Below are 20,253 nucleotides of genomic sequence, written 5' to 3'. Positions count from 1 at the left end.
CCTCAGCTTGTCTGTTCTGGGTGTTTGCTCACAGCTCAGACCTCAGAGAGCAACCACAGGCCTGTTAGGAGCTCAGGGTTGAGCTGTGGGTGGAGGGGGCCGAGAGATGTGGTGCAACAGTGAAACAGGAAGTCAGAGATGCAGCAGGAAGAGGCGTTATCGCAAGAATTTATAGACTAAAGTTTACTGACAGACTATAAGCTTGAAATTAGGTTAAGATATTTTTTCAGAGTTCTGCTTCTTAAACGTAGCGGTCAGATCTTGTCAATTTTCATCAAATTTCTCATCTAGAACACAAGTTTGGTTAAAACAGACACAGATTACAGTATGAGGCAGCTCACCCTCAGAATGGATCACATCTTGGGTTGCATATTTTGTTTTCTTGCTGATAGTTTTGCTGAATTGAGCATGCAAAATGAGATTGACTGACAGAGTATGTTAGAATCCATCTGCATCATGCTTTCAATAAATCAGCCTTTGATTTGACTTTTGTTTACAGCAGTAAAGGCATCTTTACAGACAGAAAGTTATTAGAAAGTTACCCTACATCTTCTTCTGTTCTTCTGGATTTATGACTTCAGTGAACTTCTTCCCAATGAGTTTATAGTCTCAATCCCTACTTTCTGGATAGACGGTAGCTCAGTCTGTAGAGACTTGGCTTGGGAACTGGAGGATGGCCGGATTAAGTCCTGGTACGGACTAAGGACTGTATATATAGCTGGAAAACGCGTCTCCATCTGCTCCCATTGTACGAAATTAATGCCAAAATAGCCCCTGTAATAGGCGCTGCCATCTTGCGATGGTGACGTCATATGGAGCCAGAGACTGCCCAGTAGAGATCGGCGAGTGAAGCGGCTGTAGCCACGTCCGCTCACCCAAACACAAACTTAACTTACCGAAAAGACAGCAAGGATCCCGCACGCCAGCGTGTTTAACAGCAGAACAGCTTCTCTGTGTTGGTCTGAGGTTAACGTTCACAGATTTCCCCTCAGGGATTAAAAAAGCATATCTTCTTCTACTCCAAGTCTTCTTCTTCTTCAGGTCTTCTTCTCCAAGTCTTCTACTCCAAGTTCTCTTCTCCAAGGCTTCTTCTTCCTCTCCAAGTCTTCTTCTTCTTCTTCTCCAAGTCTTCCTCTCCAAGTCTTCTTCTTCTTCAAGTCTTCCTCTTCAAGTCTTCTTCCTCTTCAGGTCTTCCTCTTCAGGTCTTCTTCTTCTTCAATTCTTCTTCTTCAAGTCTTCTTCTCCAAGGCTTCTTCTTCTCCAAGGCTTCTTCTTCTTCAATTCTTCTTCTTCTTCAAGTCTTCTTCTTCTTCAATTCTTCTTCTTCAAGGCTTCTTCTTCTTCTTTTCAAGTTTTCTTCTTCGAGTCTTCTTCTTCAATACAGCATGATGTTCATTGTGTAAATTATAGGCCCATAAAGCAGGATATGCTTTCGTGCATTTATACCTTTATATATAAGTAAGCGAGCGCTAGCGTTAGCTGTCTTAGCATTTGCTAACCTTGGAGCTTACAGTATTTACAACTCAGCTGCAGCAATAACTGCAGTTGTTTATTTAGAAGCTGCATAGCATTGATTTGGTCACATTCAGGAGAGCTGATGTCTAACTCACAAACATATTTGAATATTGCATAAGTAAGTAAGTATAAGTATAAGTAAACATAAGCGTCTTTGAATGCAACATGAAGAAGAAGGGGTTGAACATGTGAGAATGAAGAGGTCAGAGGAAGCTGCACATAGGTATGTTGTGTTTAACAAAATTAGATGGTTTCTAAACCTATATTGGTGATTTTGCATCACACGCATGCTTTACCCTTAAAGCTGCTCATGTAAGGATGTGAACTGAGCATCACAACAATACTCACACATAGTAACATAAGAGACAGTAGAGATGAGGAAGTGAGGTGTGGTCTGATGGTTTCAGTGCGTTCTACTTAAAACACAGCTGTCGAAACCAAAAACAGGATCCAGTCGACCGGTCAACAGGCACCTGTATACGTTTTATTAAATAGTAAATTCACATATTACATTTACAATTCTAACTCAGAGGTTTCTTCCATTTACAGTGTACACATTGCAGTTAGATCAAAGCAGATGGAGTGTATATTGCACTTATTTTACTGTGCGAAAAATGTAGATTACAGTATTTAAAAAATGCTTGGTCTGATTAGAACAAGAGGTCAATCTATAAAGTACTTTACAACAAAAAAATGAACTCCCAAAAAATCGTGAAAAATGTGTCAATATTTACAAGATGAAGCAGAACGCACAATCCCCACATCAAACTTCACCATAACAGAAGGCTTCGATGTGGATCCGACTTTATGCAACAAATAGCGATCCACTGCACAATAGTTAACCTGTTTACTGATTTTTTTTACTTCTCTGTGTCCATTTTAAGCCTTCTGGAAACTGTTAGAAAGCTGAGAAACATCTTGTTTTTATGCCGCATACATAGAACTGCTTAGTTTGTCCTCTAAATCTTGGGGACATCAGGCACCAATCACTGACTCGCCGTAGATGACGTCCTAAAAGATATCCTTTTTAATTCTGTGGAAACAAAGCTGCTGACAAAGATTCAGTTCTACCAACAGAATTTTGTCGACAAATTCTTTGCGGCTTTTCACGCTGACAGTGAGGGCAACACACACGAGTCAGTGTTTTTCACCTTTCACACGGTTCCGTCCGGGCGGTAAAAAAGAGAAGTGGAAAGAGAAGTCCTTTATTTAGACTGAATGTCCACAGTCTGTGTCTAGCCTCCAGCATCCTCTCTCAGTTAGGTGTTTCATTCAACTTGGGGACTGAATCCCACTCTGGTGCAGTACTTTATACATCCATGAGGGGGCGGTGGACAGCTCAGTCCTGGGGAGCTTGGTTTATCACCTTCTTCTTACGGACTGAGACCAAGTCGTAGAACGGATCCTTGGTGATGCTCGCTCTGTTAAAGTAAAGAAGATAATGATTAAGGAGTGGCCAGTGCAGCATTTTGTGTGTGAGTGCGTGTGTCCTGAGATGGACTGTTAAAAACTCACACAATGCACATTTACAGTTCGGGACCATGTTTTGTATTTTGTCCAGCGACTTATAATATTCTTTATAGACACATCAGGCAGCTATTATCAAAGGAAAGCTCAGTAAAAGTCAGTGTGTTTTATTTGTCTACTTCCAAATGGCAGACAGATGCAGTTAGCGGCTAGCTAGTTAATAAAGTTGAACATTTAGCAACTTAAATGCATAGGTTTTTCAACAGGAGTAAGTTGGAACAAAACCAGAGTTAAAGGCCGAATGAGTGTTGCACTTCATTATTGATTCTTCATCAAGGATGACTGTGGACTATGGACTGTATATAAGAAGTGGATGTAGCATGTTTGGGAAGTGCCATAAACCTGCATAAGTATGCCCACTAACGGCGTTTTTTGCGCTAGCAGCGGCTATTTTCTATACAAAACCGATGCTTTTCAGCGCTCAGCGTCCTCAGCGTAAAAACGCCCTTGGCATCAGTCGTTTTTTTGTCGCACTCACAGCGCTCTCAGTTGAAAATAATTCAACTTTTGGAAAGCCACGCTTGTCAGTGTCACTTCTTCCTCACCATCCAATCAAAATCAAGAAGGGGCGGGTATTCCAATATCAACTTTGTCAACAATAATAGCGGAGGAGAAGCTAATCCTTTCGTTTTTCCGCGGGTACAAATTCAAGGTCTAGAGCTGCTGCTAACGCCAGGACCCGATTCTTTGTTTTAATGTTTTCCTTGTAAAATTTTATTGAATTAAAGCAAATATCAAGCATACAAAACAACTGACTTAACAATCCCTACCGAGGGAAGGGAAATTCCGTAACCTGGCAACAGTAAGTGCCGGCGAGAAGCACTCTGAAATTGAGGTTGTGGGCGCTGCCAGTGCAAAAAGCGCCGTTAGTGGACACAGGCCCTAATTTCTAACGGCCATCAGGGGGCGACTACAATGGTTGCAAAAAAGTCAGATTGTATAAAATGTCTGTTACAGTCATGCCTCACCTTTCAGTTGTGGTAAGCAGTTTTTTGCTTTAGTTGATTTAAATTGACAGACGCTTGCTTACCGAGCTAACGCTAGCATTAGTTCTCAACTTAACAACTTCTATGCTCTTACTCCTCTCCAGCTGAACCCTCGTGTCTAATAAAAAACATATTGTCACTTCTCCAGATGGCGGTTAGGTAACTTTTATTCTTGATCATTGGACCATTGGACTGCTTTTCTGGGTTTAACCTGAACATGAAAACACTTTTATTGGGTGAACTGAGGCTAAAGGTTCATGCGACCTTTGATGACTTTTATGGTCAAGATATAACAAGGAGGAGCTCTACGAATAAGTATTTATGGGTTCCTTTTAAAGGACAGTAGTTATGATGTTTTAATCGAAGCATAAAGAAATAATGGCTATGGTAAATTTTCCTTTAAAGAGTAGCTACACCTAGCATAATAATCCTGCTTGCACTGTCAAACATTGGTGACTGTATGCTCTTCCTACATCCTGTCTACCAGCCTCCACAGTACAACACAACAACAGATCTGATCACAACTGTATGTGGTCTCAAGCGAGGGAAACCACACTTGACTTTCCCGCAGCTGTGATGCTGGGCGTTGGCAGATGTTTACCAGACAGACTTTTCAAACCCCAGAAGTGAAGTGCAGCGATGCTTTTCCTCCATGAAAGATTTGGTGCAGCGTTACAGTGTTAGGTTGGATGTTAAGATGTATAGAGAAGGGACCAACTTAATAATGGTCCTAACAAGTATTGTAATACAATCAACAGGGACTGCAGATCAGTGTGTGTGTGTGTGTGTGTGTGTGTGTGTGGGTGCATGTGGTTTACCTGATGGCCTCGATCCATGAGTCTCTCTCCTCTGCGCTGGCTGCACAGATGGTATACGACTGGTGCTTTCCCTCCACCACTCTGCCATCTGTCTCTGTTTTGCACGCTTTGATCTTCTGCCCACGACTGTTGGGGTTGTAGAGCTCCAAACAGTACTAGATGACACCAGAAGAGATAAGCGATAATTAACCTTTATGTCTTTCCATTGACTGAACATTAGTGATTATCCAGTTATTAATACAGTTGTTGTTCCGTTAATAGTACCAGTTTGGAATCAGTTCAGTACCACAGTTGATGACTTAATTAACTAAAACATCAACTTGTTTCTGACTTTTGAAAACAGTAGCCTACACAGCAACTACTGTTTTAGAGCAACAAAGAAGAGCTGATTTCAAGTAATTTACAATGTAAGATTAGTGAGCAACAATTGTGCAGTGCTCGCTAAGAATGTAAATGTAATGTAAAAAGATTTACAACCGGAGCCAACCGTGGACGTCAGACATGCAACACTTTCTGGATATCTGGGAAGTGTGCTCTTTGAAATCTTCGAGATTATATCTTTAAGTGTATGAAACAAATTTGACACAATATCTTATTTTTTTTACTTTAGTGGTGCTGTGGAATTTGTTTTAACCTTTTTACGGAGCTGTTTCCAGTCTATATGCTAGGCTAAGCTAACTCACTGGTGACTGTAATCTGAAGGCAAACTGTCTAAAAAGGAAAGCGACCGTCAGCGAGGAAAATCAAGAGTAACAACCGGAGCCAACCGTGGACGTCACACATGCAACACTGTCTGGATATCTGGGAAGTGTGCTCCCGCTATTAACGTTTATCGCCATAGGTGCCGCAAGAGAGAATGAAACTGAGATCTTCGAGATTACAACTTTAAAGATAAGAAAATTCAACCTGGAAAGATGCAAAAGAGTATAGTTTAAACAGGAAGTCAAGAGTAACTGGAAGCCCCGCTGCTGCTAACGTTTGCTTAGCTAGTATCTAGGTGCTCTAATTCTGTTTATAGCAATGGCAGCAATCATATCACAGGGTTAGTAGTATACAGCTGCTAAAAAGCTGCTAAAAAGTTTGTTTTATCACATAGGTACTGGAGTCGTGCTATTGGCAAATACTCGAGGCTACTTATCGGTGAGGAAAAATTTACACTGGAAATGGAATAACAGCTAACATACCGGTTTGCGAGGATATGGCACTTCTCTCACACACAGGTTCTCTAGAGGGATGATGCCTCTGGGCTCTTTATCCTGCAGACAGATGGAAAAAAGAAATGGAGAGAGATGGGGATTATCTAGTGGGCAGGAAGGAAGAGGTGAGAGTATAAATGTCAAAATATAAGATGAAGGGAGGCCCCAGGACTCTTGTCGCTGTAGGGGCTCTCCTTGTTTATAGGTTTGGATTCAGCTAATGTTAATCATTAATGAGTTTTAAACTGAAGCCGAATTATCCACAGAGGCCTCCTCCTTTCAAAAACAAACAAACCAGATCTTTATATCGAGTATAAAAACTGAATGAAGCAGTTTCTTGTTAAAATCGGTGTCTCTCAGATGCTGTTTGGTGGGGCATCAGGACTGCCGCTGACTAAGGCTCACGAGCTGACTTAAATCCTTCAGCCGTAATAATTATGTGTTTAAAACACAAGAAAGTAGTTGGAAATGTTTTAGTATCTGCAGCAGGCACTAATTTAAACTCTGATAAACATGCAGCGAACAGGTTAGACATGAGACTGAAATAAATGTTTGTCATATTGAACATTCAAATCTGAGTTCTAAGATGGGTGCAGCCCTTAAAATAGAGTAAAAATAGTGAGAAAAAGAGGGAAATCGTGGCATGGTGGGAGCCTTACAGTGGTGAACTCAAAGTAGTAGAGGCAGTTGTCAGTCAGGATGAACCATCGCCTCTTCCACGTCTTAACTCGACCTCCTGAAATACAGGAAAACCAGCATATTAAGATATAAATACACAGTTATTTGTGGAAACCAACAAGCATTCGAATGTTGCGTAACTGCACATTGAGTTGACTGCAATACAAATCTTAGCGGTTATTTATCAGCAGTTTAACTTCTTCATAACCTCATGTGGTGTGGTTCGCATGCAAACACGTGAGGGTAGACTCCACTGTTGGGTCATTCTCTGGCCGCTTCCTCTGTACTTTCCTGTTTGCAGCCTTATGTTGCAGATTAAAGTGGCACAGTACCACAGAGCACACTTAAACATCCTCTTGTCTGGTTTTTTGGTATCTTAAAATCTATTCATTCATTCTTCAACTTATTTTCTTCTTTTTGAATTATTACTTATTTCTAAAGCAAATCCGGGAAGTCACTTGCAATCCCACAAGATGCAATCAGATTAAATGCAAGACAACATTTCCTTTAAGTCATTCGGAAAGTCACACATGAAGAGGTGTTTTACCCAGTTTGAGCAGCCAGCCTTCTCTGTCGGGGTTGAAGAAGGTGTGCGTCAGATCATTCCCATCATCCTCTGGGATTTTGAAAGGCTCGTTACGAATGCTCTCGTACAGTTTCTGCATAGAAAGAAGTCGAAATGTTTTTTAAAGTAAAAAAATAAATAAATAAAGGTTCAAATACTGCAGCCATCATTTGTATACAATTCCATTTACTCAAACTGAGACACCAAACATGTCTGTGTGTGTGATTTCAGTTAAGAGTGACACTGAATCATGGGTTTTTCTGTTGGAGTGGGACATTAATAGTGAACCATGTTCAGCCCACAGCTCCTGCAGACGACCTCCAGACCTGTGGGTGGAAACTGAGCCTGAGAACAAGCTGGACGTGTTCACTTTATGTATGAGTGTTTCTTTCCAGATGATGCGGGGATTGTGAGATAGTGGTTTTATTCGTTCAAGCAGACGAAGTGCTGTATTACTCATTAAAAAGTAAACCAGCATGCTTGGAAGCTGAAAAGTATGAATTCAGAAGTGAAACTCAGGCAGAGGGATTCACTTGACTGACAGTAAAAAAAAAATGGCTAGGATGGTGACAGCAACATTTGATTTGTCAAGCTGAAAACATACCCCCGATGTTCTCTAGGATGTTTGAAAGCCAATCACAATCGCCTTGGATGAAGCAATGTTCTCTTGCAAAATAATGTCACAAGGCACCGTGCTTTGGTGGAACATCCATCCATCCATCCATCCATTATCTATTACGCAGGGTCGTGGGGGCTGGAGCCCATCCCAGCTGTCATTGGGCAAGAGGCAGGGTTACACCCTGGATTGGTCGCCAGCCAATCACAGTGCTGACACATAGAGACAGTCAAACTTTCACGCTCACACCCGCACCTACGGGTAATTTCAGAGTCACCAATGAAGCTAACGAGCATGTCTTTGGACTGTGAAAGGAAGCTCGAGTATCCGGAGCGAACCAACGCATGCACGGGGAGAACATGCAAACTCCACACAGAAAGGCCCGCTGCGTCCGAACCGGGGTTCGAACTAGGAGCCTTGTGAGGCAACGGCACTAATGGGGGAACATTGGCACCCAAAATAATTGAAAGAAACAAGCAGATCTGCCTTATAACATGATCCAAATCTTTGTCAAACGTGTTGTTTGCTTGCTGGATTGAGGAAAAATCGGCAAACTGGCCCTATAAAGCAGCAGCAGGGATATTAAAAACGGATGGTAACAGATAGAGGAAGAGAGTTAAGTCTGCTGTAGGTACCAATAGGCTTATGTGAACAGTCTACTTCCTGTAAAACAGGTCATTCTGAAAGGCGGGAGTGTTTCTTTATTGCTTACATTTGCTAGCTTTGACTCATATTACAGTCTCTGCTGACTTCGTTCTCTTCTTCTTTGCTTCTCTTTAATAGTAGTTGCAATTGGCAGCCATGATTAAATTATTGCTGTGTTGGGGGCTGTTTTGGAGAGGAAGAAACAAGCTGATTTTTGGGGTGATGATAGATTATCGTATCAGATTGATGTGTTAAATTGTGCATACTGGATACTGCATTTTAGGCAGTGTCAGAAGCATTATCTGTATCGGAACAACTTTAATTGTAACTTTTGAATATTACCCCTAAATTGGTCTTTTGTGTGAAACAATTGGACTGAGGATTTTGTCTCCCATCTAATTTCTTAGTAAGCTTCAGGAAGACATCCACTAATGGACCGCTTAATGATAATTTCCGTATAAGATGACTAAATTTAGAGATGGACTGCAAAAGGTGTGAATATAAAGTCATATGTTGCACTGAGCTGACTGTAATAACCAAAATATCTTCAAAAATAGCCTGCCAGTTTTTCTCCAGCTGATTTAGCATTTGGGTAATGACTTCCTGGTGTATGGATTGGACGCTGTGATTGGCTGTTGTTTCTCACCGACAGCAGGTCATCAGGTAGATTGTCTCCGTTGTTGATGCCTCTGTTCATGGAGATGAAACGCTCCAGCGTGGTCTTGTCCTTCACGTTGGGGTTGTGCAGGCTGGTGTTGAGCATGATGATGGCAAATGACAGGATGTAGCACGTATCTGGAGTTGAAGAGGAAGATGCACACGCACAAATAATAAGGAAGCAACTTGATAGTCATCATATAAATTCTAAGAATTAAAGTAAACAAGAGTCAACGATGAAGAAAAAGAAGAAATGAAAGACAGAGAGAGAGAGACAGAGAGATGATGTGGTCACATAAACACATCTTCCTCTCACACACGCATTTTCACACAGGCATACACCGACTGTTCAGACAGGAAGTGGACAGGTGTATATTTAGCGTAGCTCACCAGTCGACTGGAAGACTTGAGCGTTGCAGTCACAGTAGCGTGTGGCGAAGGCCTCCATCATGCGGTCAATCTTCTGGGCTTCACCCGGAAGACGGAAACTCCACAAGAACTGTCTGTCACAGTAATACGCACCTCAGTATGTGATCTATACATGTTCATGCTGAGTGAGAGTCTGCTGACAGCAGGTGCACAGTGACCAGCTGAGGAGCTAACATTTCCACACAGCATTGGACGTACTGTCATCACTTATTGTATAAAAGTTGTGATTTGTAATGGCTCTCATTATTAGTCTTTTTAGTCATGTAATGCATCCTCAACTACTCCTTATGTACTACTAACACTGTTGAACACATGTTTTGAGTGAGACATTTTGAATGCTTAGCATGCTAACCCTTCTTTCTTATTCATTACTTTTACCTAAAATCATTATATTTCTGTTTCACTTGATTGATTTGACAGCTATAGTAACAAACTAACAGTGTTGCCATCGCCAGCTTCCAGCCCAAATCATAACCTTGTCAGAAACCCATGTAAAACTGTAAAACCATTACATATGCAATAGAAAACAGATCATAAGTATACACAGCTTCATATCTGCATCAAATAAACAAAGATAAAATGTCAGATAAATATGCTATCACAACCCAAAAAGAGTGCAGTTAGAAAACCAAATACAAAAGTTGCTAAATGCACCGCGGCGTCGAGCAAAACCACTAAAAAGTGATCGAATGCTGCCATGAAATGTGGCAACAGAAAAAATCCAACTTATTTAAAAACTATAGGATTATGGAGGAATGAACCTGCCACAATCAAACATAAATAAATAAACAAAATATAAAAAATATTATATGACGTCAAAGTAAAGTGAAAACAACTCATGTCAACCAAATTGGTAATCAAAAGAAGCCCTGCAAACTAAATCCTCCTTTCTTGTTGTTTATTCTAAAATGGGCACTGCATTAACTAAGAATTGTAGCCTTCTTGAAATAGATGCTAACACCCCAATGCTAACTTTCTCACAATAGCAATACGCTGTATGTGAAATAGCATGCTAACTTAGGCAGGAAAGGCCTCAGCAGAGGAAGAGGTAATGCGACTTTGTGGTCACTGGTGTGTTTAAAGCCCAACTTTACATCCTACAATTCCCACAATGCAACCAGAAGTACTTCTCCTGCCTGGTATTTGCCCACACACTTCAAACTCCACAACCCCGATAACCTAGATGACATCACTGTTACATCATCAGACAAGACAAGGGCCACTCCATTTATACATTAAACAACAGTTTCCCCAGGCTGAGTGGTACTCCCCATGACGAGTTAACGGGTTCTTATGCGTAAAACTGGTGGAGTATCCTTTTTTGACTCTGCCAGTCACTGATGTTTCTATGGTAACAGCCCCTTTCATTGTATATGCAGAAACTCACTGAAGTTTGTGGATAGTGTGTAGTGTTCGGTGGTACTCGTGTGTCATGCTACACCACAGTGATAGATGGTCACTTAAATTCCATTTTGTATTTTTGATGTTTATTATATATATTTTTGGACTCTTTTGTGTTTGCTAAAATAACTGGAGAATATCCCAATGTTTTATTTAGCTGGACAATTTAAAAATCCCAGGCCTAAATAAGTTGTAATTCCTCATTTTGGTGACCCAGTTAATTCTATAAAAACATTTGTGGCATTATTAAAACAGAACTAATGACACTCAGAGGATCCAACCCTTGCTCTTGTAAGTCGCTGCTCATGTCCAAATGTCCATGCTTTAAATGTCCCCAAAGATGATGATATAAAAGAATCAAAGAGACAGGACACTAAAGGAGCCTACCTGAGGGCCTGGACCAGGTTGAGGTCGGAGAACTCGTGCAGCTCCACAAAGGCCTTCAGGGTCTGGAGGTGGAGCTCCTCCCTGTGGGCCAGAAAAGGAAGGGAGACACCTGAAACCAGAGCTAGAAACTCACTCTCCCTGTTGGAACCTGCCTTCAGATTTCTCTGTTTCTCTCCCATCTTTTAGTTCCTCGTTTTTCCTGGTGAGTCTTCTCTTTTTACATATCTTCTTCCTTTTCCCACCTCCATCTTCCTCCTCCCTCTCTCATAAGTTTTAACATTTGCTTTTTCTTTTAATCCAATTATTATTCTTTTCTCCTTGTTCTCCCGTTTGTACCTTCTTTTCCACTGTCCTATTTAATGTCTTCTTCCTCCCTAAGGGGCCCCCCATTTCAACTTGCTTTCATGACTGCTTTTCCTTCCTCCACCTTTCTTCTTCTCCTTTCTCTCTGTCATAAATTTTACATTTGTTTTTCCTCTGATACACCATGATTCTCTCTCTCTCCTTCTTCTCCCGTGTCCAACTAATACTTATCCTGTCTCCTCTACCTCTTCTTTCTTCCTTCTTCCTACATTCCTCTTTGACCTCTTTAATGGATATACTATACTTCCTTCCTCATCCTATTCTCCTACTGTCTTTCCACTCTTCCCTCCTCCTCTTCCTCACCTTTCTCCGAGAAATTCTCCAATAGCTGTCTTGTTCAGTCCCTCCTCCTTGTAGAGGAACTCAGCGATGGACTGGGCGCGTCCATCCAGCAGCTTATTCTCCACCAGGTAATTAATACCCTGCAAACACACAGACACAAAGTAGGTCGTTCTGTTAGTATACTTCCTCATTGTTTCCGTTTTTTTTTGTTTTTTTGCATGTGTTGATGGCATTTAAAATTTTTGACAGTGCTGGAGACACATGCACTGTAACACACGCACACACACTGCTGTGCTGTGGTTAAATGTGCTTAGTTTCATAATGATCTCATCTGCTCGCATAGAGCGAGCTTACACAGCTTCTGTAATCCTTATTCCTTAAAACAAATTTCTCTTCCTCTTTTGGCTCCATCACAGCGCTTGGAGAGGAAAAGGATGGTTAAAAATATATTTGCTATGAAAATGACAAAATAAAAGCTCTCTAAAAGTAGCAGCCTGATTATTCAGCGTTTTTGCCCATGTCTATTGAAGTAATGAACTCTCATTCCTTCATTGTTATTTTTGCACTAATAGGAGAAAAATCACATCTGCAGCCATAAAGAAATGAAAGCCTTGAATTTACTTTGATAAATATTTCCTCTGAAATATCTAACCACATCCTTTTATATATCACACTCACTTTCATATCGGTTGGAAGCTGATTTTTTCCCTTGTAACAGTGATATAGGAATGTAAACATATGTCATTCTTAAAGTGATAATCTCGAAGATCTTAGTTTCGGTAATTGCCGGAGCACACTTCCCAGATATCCAGACAGTGCTGCATGTGTGACGTCCACGGTTGGCTCCGGTTGTAACTCTTGATTTTCCTGGCTGACGGTCGCTTTCCTTTTTAGACTGTTTGCTTCATCTGAGCGTCGAGTTTGTTTCTTTTTCTTTAAGATTTTCACTTCTTGTTGAAGTTGTATCTGTAGTCATCCATCTTTTCTTTGTTTGTTCAGCCATAGTAGATTACTGTCTACTCGCAACACTTGCAGAGAGCGGAAAAGCAGTCGCTTAGCTCCGCCTACCCTCTCTGGCAGACCAACCACTGCTGGCTGATGGGAAACGCGTCACTAACTGGGCGCCGCTTGTGATTTTTTACGCAAAAGTTGCCACAGACACCCAGTCTGTAATACTGCAAATGCAAAGGCTTTCATCAGTGGGCCATAGACTCAATCACCACTGTGTTACCTCATTCGATGATGGATAGTGACTTAACAGACATTTATTTAAAATGAAAATCTTCAAGATTACCACTTACCACTAAATAAACAGAAAAAGTTTGAGTCTAAAGTCTAGCTCCAGTAAAACAACCACTACAGTTCAGACGTGTTCCAGTAAGATCAGTGGTGATGCTTTTACTTTGTATTTTTGTTGCAAACATTTGTGTCCACAGCAGCAACAGGCCTGACGTGCCACTGAAACCACAGAAAGTGTCACTTCTCTGACTCACAGCATCTGCACTGTGGTGAGCAAGAGGAAGTTAAGACGGTGACAAGCTGCTTGTGAGGGTGTTCAGCTAAAAAAGCTCAGAGACACAAACCCTTCAAGAATAGCTTGGAGTCACTTCTTATCAATTATTATGCAAATGTCATATTTCCAGACATTGAAGCTAAAACATGACCACTATATATTTTTACTTCAGATGCACACATGCTCACAAACTCACCTTTTTGGGGTCCATGTTGAATTTCTTCTTCCCATTTGAGAACCGTTTGCTCTTCTCGATTGTCTTACTGCAGGAAAGTCAAGATTTTCAAAAGTTTTAATAAATATTCATAATTTTATTACACATTTTAAATTAAATCAGACAGATGTTAAAAAGCAGAAATCTCCATAAAAGTAAACTATTTGTTAAGCTAAAATATTCATTTTATTTCTTATCAGTATTGTGCTTTATTTATAATGCAGATTAAATTAGTCGTTTTGTTTATTTTTTATTTCACAACTTGACGTGAAACATTTGACGTGGCAGCATCACAACTGTAATACACAACTGCCCTGTTTTCAAGTTAGCCTCTGTAGCACTAGCCTCGACTTTCTCATTGAGCGTTTTTAATCAGACTTTATGAAGCGCTGAAACATGACAGTGATGTTTTCTGTCCACATTCTTAGTAAAGAACTATACACCCATGTAAATATCTATGTAATTATATCTTAATAGCATGCAAAACCTTCACCTCCCATCAGGTTTCGATAGAACACTTAGGGTGAAGAAGCATCACGCCATCCCAACAAAATAATATGGTGAAATTGTACCGTCCAGTGCAGACAGAGATTCTTATTTATTATTCTTACAATGCATCCCTTCAGAGTAAGGCTACAGCCAGCAGCAAGTTAGCTTAGCCTAGCATATTGACTGGAAACAGCTCTGTACAAAGGCTTAACAGCACCTCTAAAGTTCAAAAATCTAAATATTGTGTCAAACTAGTTTTATACACTTAAAGAACCCCTCCGGAGAAAATCAAGTGTTTAACCTTGTAAACATCTCCATGTGGTGTTCTTCATGTGCTACAAGACACATCAGGGACTACATCAGCAGTCATCTCCATGGCTGGGCCTGTCTGCTTTTAAACTGCAGTGTACCAAGGACAGGCTGAACAACATGTTTTCTGATTGGCAGGTTTGAGACGTCGCAAACTTAAGGAGCCAATCCCGTTAATAGACGGCGTGATGCCATGCATATCATTATGTGTAACCTATGGCAACCACTTCGGCGATGTGCGAGCCAGCTGTTACCGTCATCGTAATTTTTGTAAACTCACCACTGACTACTAACTACATAACTACATTTCAAGCAAGCTGAGTTTCAACAAGTTGCCACTAAACGATGGCAGAGACGTGTTCTGTTTTCGTGAAGGCGAAATTTAAATGCACTGCAAACCAGCAAACTTTTAGTATCATGAGAAAAGCAGTTTGGTTTGATTTGGCCAGACGGACAGATGGGACTGATGACATTTTTTGGATTAGTTACCTTGATGGATTTTTGGTTTCAGATCATCAGTCAAGACACATTTCTTTCCTGAAGCTCTTTTGGCAGATTTTAGAGATCAATACAAGGACTATTTTCTTGAACTATTCCTTTAAAATCCTTCGCGTAAATACATTGAGAAGTAAAATGTAGTGGAACAGAGGTAAACCAAAAGGTGGGTGAAAACTGTTGCAGCGGTTACAGTGAAAGTGAAAAATACGTGACTGATAAGCAGAGTTGGAGCATTTAGTGGGAGTTCTAAGAGACAGGAGTTCTGACTGCTTTGTTAGGGAGGCGTGTGGGTTTAACTAGATTAAAACTCACTTTTCCTCTGCAGACTCGAAGCTGAGTATTTCCGCCATGACGTTGTCTATCTCCATCTTTAACTTCTGGACAGAGAAGATCGAAAGAAAAGTCTTGAACATGTGTTTCCTCAACAAAACAGGACAATGAGATCAAACAATGTTATTATATTTAGAAGACACTTATATCGTAGGATGTCCGACAGAGTGTTTGTACCTGGATGTCATCCAGAAGGTCTTTCTTATACGTCTTAATGCTCTCAATCTCCATCCTCTCATCTGCCGTGAAATCCGAGGAAACTGCAGAAATGGGAACAGAAACAGCTTTTAATAATCAGCCCAAAAATGAAAAGTGTTTGCACCTTATAAACCAAAGGAAATGTGCAATAATATGTGATTTCAATTTCTCTGGCATAGATCTGTTCAGCTTTATGATGACATCTTTCCATCCATTACCTATACTGCATATCCTGTTCAGGGAGCCAATCCCAGTTTATATGATGACATGATTATGATAAATAAATCTATAACCGATACCGAGCAATATGGGGTTTTTTTTTAAGATAACCAAAGCATAAGGGAAATAGCTTTCTCTGGAAGATATGTGAGACATGAGGTGTGGTTTTCACATGAAAGATATCTGTCACCGCAAAATGTAACCATGAAGATTTTTTTTCTTGAAAAACACGAGACATACAAACACATGAATTCAGACACAGCCTACAGGCTCTGTGTAGGCTTCTCCGTCATGTTTCCACCGTGTCAACCGCTCCCACTTTAAAAAGTTCATTAGGAAGTGATACAGTATGAATCATTAAACACCTACAGTACTTAAAGGTTGCTAGGTACCAAATAATGTATCCATCAATAAACTTGTTGTTCAAATTGACTCAACACGCTGGTTCTTCTTACCAAATATCCTTTGTAAAGATACTGAATGGTTAACGAACGTAACATCATTTAGTACATTAAACAAAGCACAGCTGGGCTTATAGGAATATTATTATTTTTAAATGTTTGTGGTTTCTAAGACGACAATTAAAACTGTAAGCTTTGACCTGGTTATGATGAAGAGCTAAGGGATCACCAAAGGTTTTACAATTTTTCCTGATGGGCGCATGATATATTTTAATAGCAAACAATGTTGTTTCCATTCCAACACCTGTCAGCCTTACACGGTGCTCGAGGAAAGTCAGATAACAGGCAAAATCATTAGGATTGATCTCTCAACCTGCTGTTGGTGCTAGAATAAAAGTACAGTGATCACCAAAGTAAGCAGGATTCATCGTCCTGGGACAATGAGGGCCTGTGTCCACTAACAGCATTTTTTGCACTGGCGGCGCCTTTTTTCTATACAAAACCAACGCAGTTCAGCGTTTTCAACGCAAAAAACACCCTCGATGTCAGCTGTTTTTTGCTCACAGCACTCTCAGTTGAAAATAGTTCAACTTTTGGAAGACCGCCGCACTTGTCAATGTAATTTCTTCCTCACCGTCCAATTAAAATCAAGAGAGTGCGGGACTTACAATATCAACTTTGTCATCAACAATCAACAACTGCCTTGAATCAAAGCAAATATGAAGCGGACAGCGCGATTTTAAACAGACTGAACAGTCACTACCAAGGGAAGCGGAAGTGTCGACAGACAACGTTCGTAACCTAGCAACAGTAAGCGCCAGTAATGCCTCTTTCCCACCGAAATTAGGCCGTTGATGCGGGTTTTTCAGACCCAGGAAGACCTGCTTATAGATGCCAATTGTCTCGTTTCCCATTGCCAGTGAAATATACTCCTTTCAGTCTCTCTTTCTGCTGCGTCACCATCTGACGTCACAAACGCGCCCGAACCAGGGTTAGTAAACAGTGAAGATGTTAAGGTGGTTAGGTCTTTATTGTATCGATGAATCATTCAGTCTATTCATCAAACTCGGCGCCGACAAATTTGGAACGATGTTCGAGCGCTGCTTGGACAGAGACGGGCCAGTTTTGTAGTTACCGACGGAGCATAGCATCGCGCCGGAGAGGGGTTGGAGATGTGTCGACAGGGGTTTTGTGTTGTGTTTTTTGTGTAGCTTTTACCATTGAGAAAAAACGCCGGGTGTAAAAGGGTTTTTTGACCAGTGGGAAAAGACACACTCTGAAATTGAGATTGAGGTTAAAAAACAGCGTTAGTGGACACAGGCCCTAAATGTCTGTAAGAACACTGTTAGTAATTAATTCAATACTTGAGGCCTTTGAGTCTCGGCCACAGCAATGGACTGACTAATATACAATGTCATCCCCAGATCCACGGTGCTTAAATAGCCCAAAATTCTGAGAACAAGTTTGGATTTTTTTCAATCTCCAATTTTATCTCTTGTTTTCTGATTTTGGACATTTTCCTTTTCTGAATCACATTTATTCTCACAGAATTCAGACTCTGCCCTCAGAATTTTTAAATGAATACCAGACGTACCTTTTTCCTTCATTTGTGTTTAAGGTAGCTGTAATAAGACTAATGCATATGCTGAAAAAACGTCTTCTTACATGACCTAACTTTTCTAGAAAGTACTCTTCCTGAAGAGAATGTTTGCATTGTACCTCTGTAAAAGTGAAGGTATCATTAGAATCCAATGCACATATTAGTTCTAATATTGCTTTTCTGGCTTTTTCTAGTAGCTTGGACAAACATTCACATACTGAGATGGTATCAGTCATTTCCTTTTTCTATGTAAAGATGTCTAATAGATATTTACTGAGTCTTCAAGGCTTCATTCTCTTTATTGATTGTAAAAAATATTTTTTCCTCTCACCAGCGCGTTAAACTTTGAGTCCTCTTTGATTGGCTAGAATAACATAACACCCTAAGAGTGTCGTGACCTTGTGGTCGTTACAGCTTTTGCATGTAGAGAAAGAGCTGTAGGCAATAAGCAAGGGCTAATTTGAACCTCAGCGAGCAGAGAGCGGCTCCCACAAGGCAAAAACAGAAGTAATATAAATATCTTCATCATCAGCGTAGAAGATATCGTGATAAATTCAGCTTAGTTTTTTTTTATAGTAGGCTGCCAGTAAGACTAGACCTGACCTGACCACCTGCAGTAGGTTGAGGGATTATTTCACACAAACACAAACATGGCACTGAAAGATGTAAGAAGATGAAAACACTGGCACTTCTTGCATCTGTAAGCTGAAAACAGGTCAGCAACTTCTCCACCCTTCCTTTGCACACATTGTGCAACAGAGCTGAAAGGCGTAAACCATCCAACGCTTCATTTGCATCATTAATCTGAACACTGACTGTGGACATACATGAGGAAACACTTTACAGGTGGATTGTTTAGACGTCAAACTAAAAATAACAACTTCTGTTTTTATATCATATCATCAGCTGCATGGCGTCCGGTGAGCTCTGAGTGTGTCTGCCTCTTCCCCATTTCAGCTGAGACCCACACTGTGTAACCCGAGCATCATCTCACCACAAGATCAACACAGTAACTAGCGCTATATCGAGAGCTGTGCAGCAGAAATACTGACTGTTTAAAAGTCACCTGTTCTCACATCCAAATGATCGGTCAACCCAAAGACAAATAGTTTTGTTTTTGCATCACAACTGTTTAATTTAATGGAAAGCTACAAATATGAGGAGATAGAAGTTGCTATAACAAACAACAGGGACATCATTATTTATGAAACTTTCTTGTCTAGCTTGTGTCATGAACCCCAATGTGTTGATAGCCAATAATTTGGGCTCTAGTGTTACAAATATCAAGTACAATAACATCAACAGCAAAGTTAAATACCTCATCACATATAGTTATAAATTAAAAGACAATTTTGCAGCAAAAATCTGTTGATAGATCTTTAAAAGGTGCCTTATTCCTCAATTCAAAACACTAAATAACATTTATTTAAACTGCAAAATGGAGACTCCAACAAAAACTCTTTGTAGATTCATAGAATAAATTATAAAACATGAGAATTAGCAATTAAAACAGAGAAGGTAAGCAAATATGTCTTACCCATTTGGCAATCAGTCATTTATATCCAATCCCAACAGTCACATACAGTCGCGTTAAGCTGTGAAGATATGCGCCCACCTCAGCATATTAAAGCTCAGTAACACTTGAATGAAGTAGATGTTCTTTTTTAACCCCACCTCTTCCCCATGCATCACCACATCGAGCTCACGTCAACATAAAGACAGGAAGGACGAAAAGTGGAACCTCCTTCAAAATAAAAGCCCAACAGAGTTGATGAGCCGCACGAAGAGAAGCACTGAGAGCAGGGTTGGATGCTCCTTTTTAAAAATGATTTGGCCTGCAAGATGTTTATTACACTTGAAAGAACTTGTAACATGTGATTGACAATAAGGTTAGAAAAAGTCTTTTACTGTTCATCCAACAATTAAACGTGATAAAAACATAAGAGACCCCCTCAAGTGAAAATCCAGTGTTTAGCCTTGTAAACATCTCCATGATGTGTTCTTCATGTGCTACAAGACATATCAGGGACAACATCAGCAGTCATCTGCTTTTAAACTGCAGTGTACCAAGGACAGGCTGAACAACACGTTTTCAGATTGGCAGGTTTGAGACGTCACAAACCTAAGGAGCCAATCCCGTTAATGGACGGGGTGATGCATATCATTATGTGCAACCTATGGCAACCACTTCGGGCGATGCGCGAGCCAGCTGTAACCGTCATCATAAGTTTTGCAAACTCACGACTGACTAATAATGTTAACGATACTACACTAATTACCACATTTGAAGCTAGCTAAGTTTCAACAAGTTGCCACTAAACGATGGCAGAGACGTGTTTTGTTTCGCGATGGAGGGGGCAGTTGTAAATGTGCATAGTGGGCGGGGACTATGCAGATTCAGGAATTTTTTAATGAGG

The 20,253-nt window shown here is 40.5% G+C and overlaps 1 protein-coding gene across 1 annotated transcript; it reads right to left on the bottom strand.

The window, feature by feature from the left end:
- Positions 1–1,913: 1,913 nt before the first annotated feature.
- cyth4b (cytohesin 4b) lies at positions 1,914–19,459 on the bottom strand. Its single transcript, XM_069665793.1, has 13 exons — positions 19,374–19,459; positions 15,596–15,678; positions 15,401–15,465; positions 13,775–13,841; positions 12,087–12,205; positions 11,421–11,501; positions 9,594–9,706; positions 9,193–9,341; positions 7,268–7,379; positions 6,702–6,778; positions 6,031–6,102; positions 4,847–5,001; positions 1,914–2,936 (listed from the first exon to the last, which is right to left on the bottom strand). The coding sequence occupies exons 1-13, from the start codon at positions 19,390–19,392 to the stop codon at positions 2,855–2,857; spliced, it is 1,194 nt and encodes a 397-aa protein (XP_069521894.1). The 5' UTR covers positions 19,393–19,459; the 3' UTR covers positions 1,914–2,854.
- Between the last annotated feature and the right edge of the window lie 794 nt (positions 19,460–20,253).

Source organism: Semicossyphus pulcher, unplaced genomic scaffold, assembly GCF_022749685.1.
Source record: "Semicossyphus pulcher isolate SPU_LCO1_2020_fin unplaced genomic scaffold, fSemPul1.0.p SCAF_17, whole genome shotgun sequence".
Lineage (NCBI taxonomy): Eukaryota > Metazoa > Chordata > Actinopteri > Labriformes > Labridae > Semicossyphus > Semicossyphus pulcher.
Note: the sequence above shows the minus strand (reverse complement) of the source record. Positions and strands in the feature narration are given on the sequence as shown.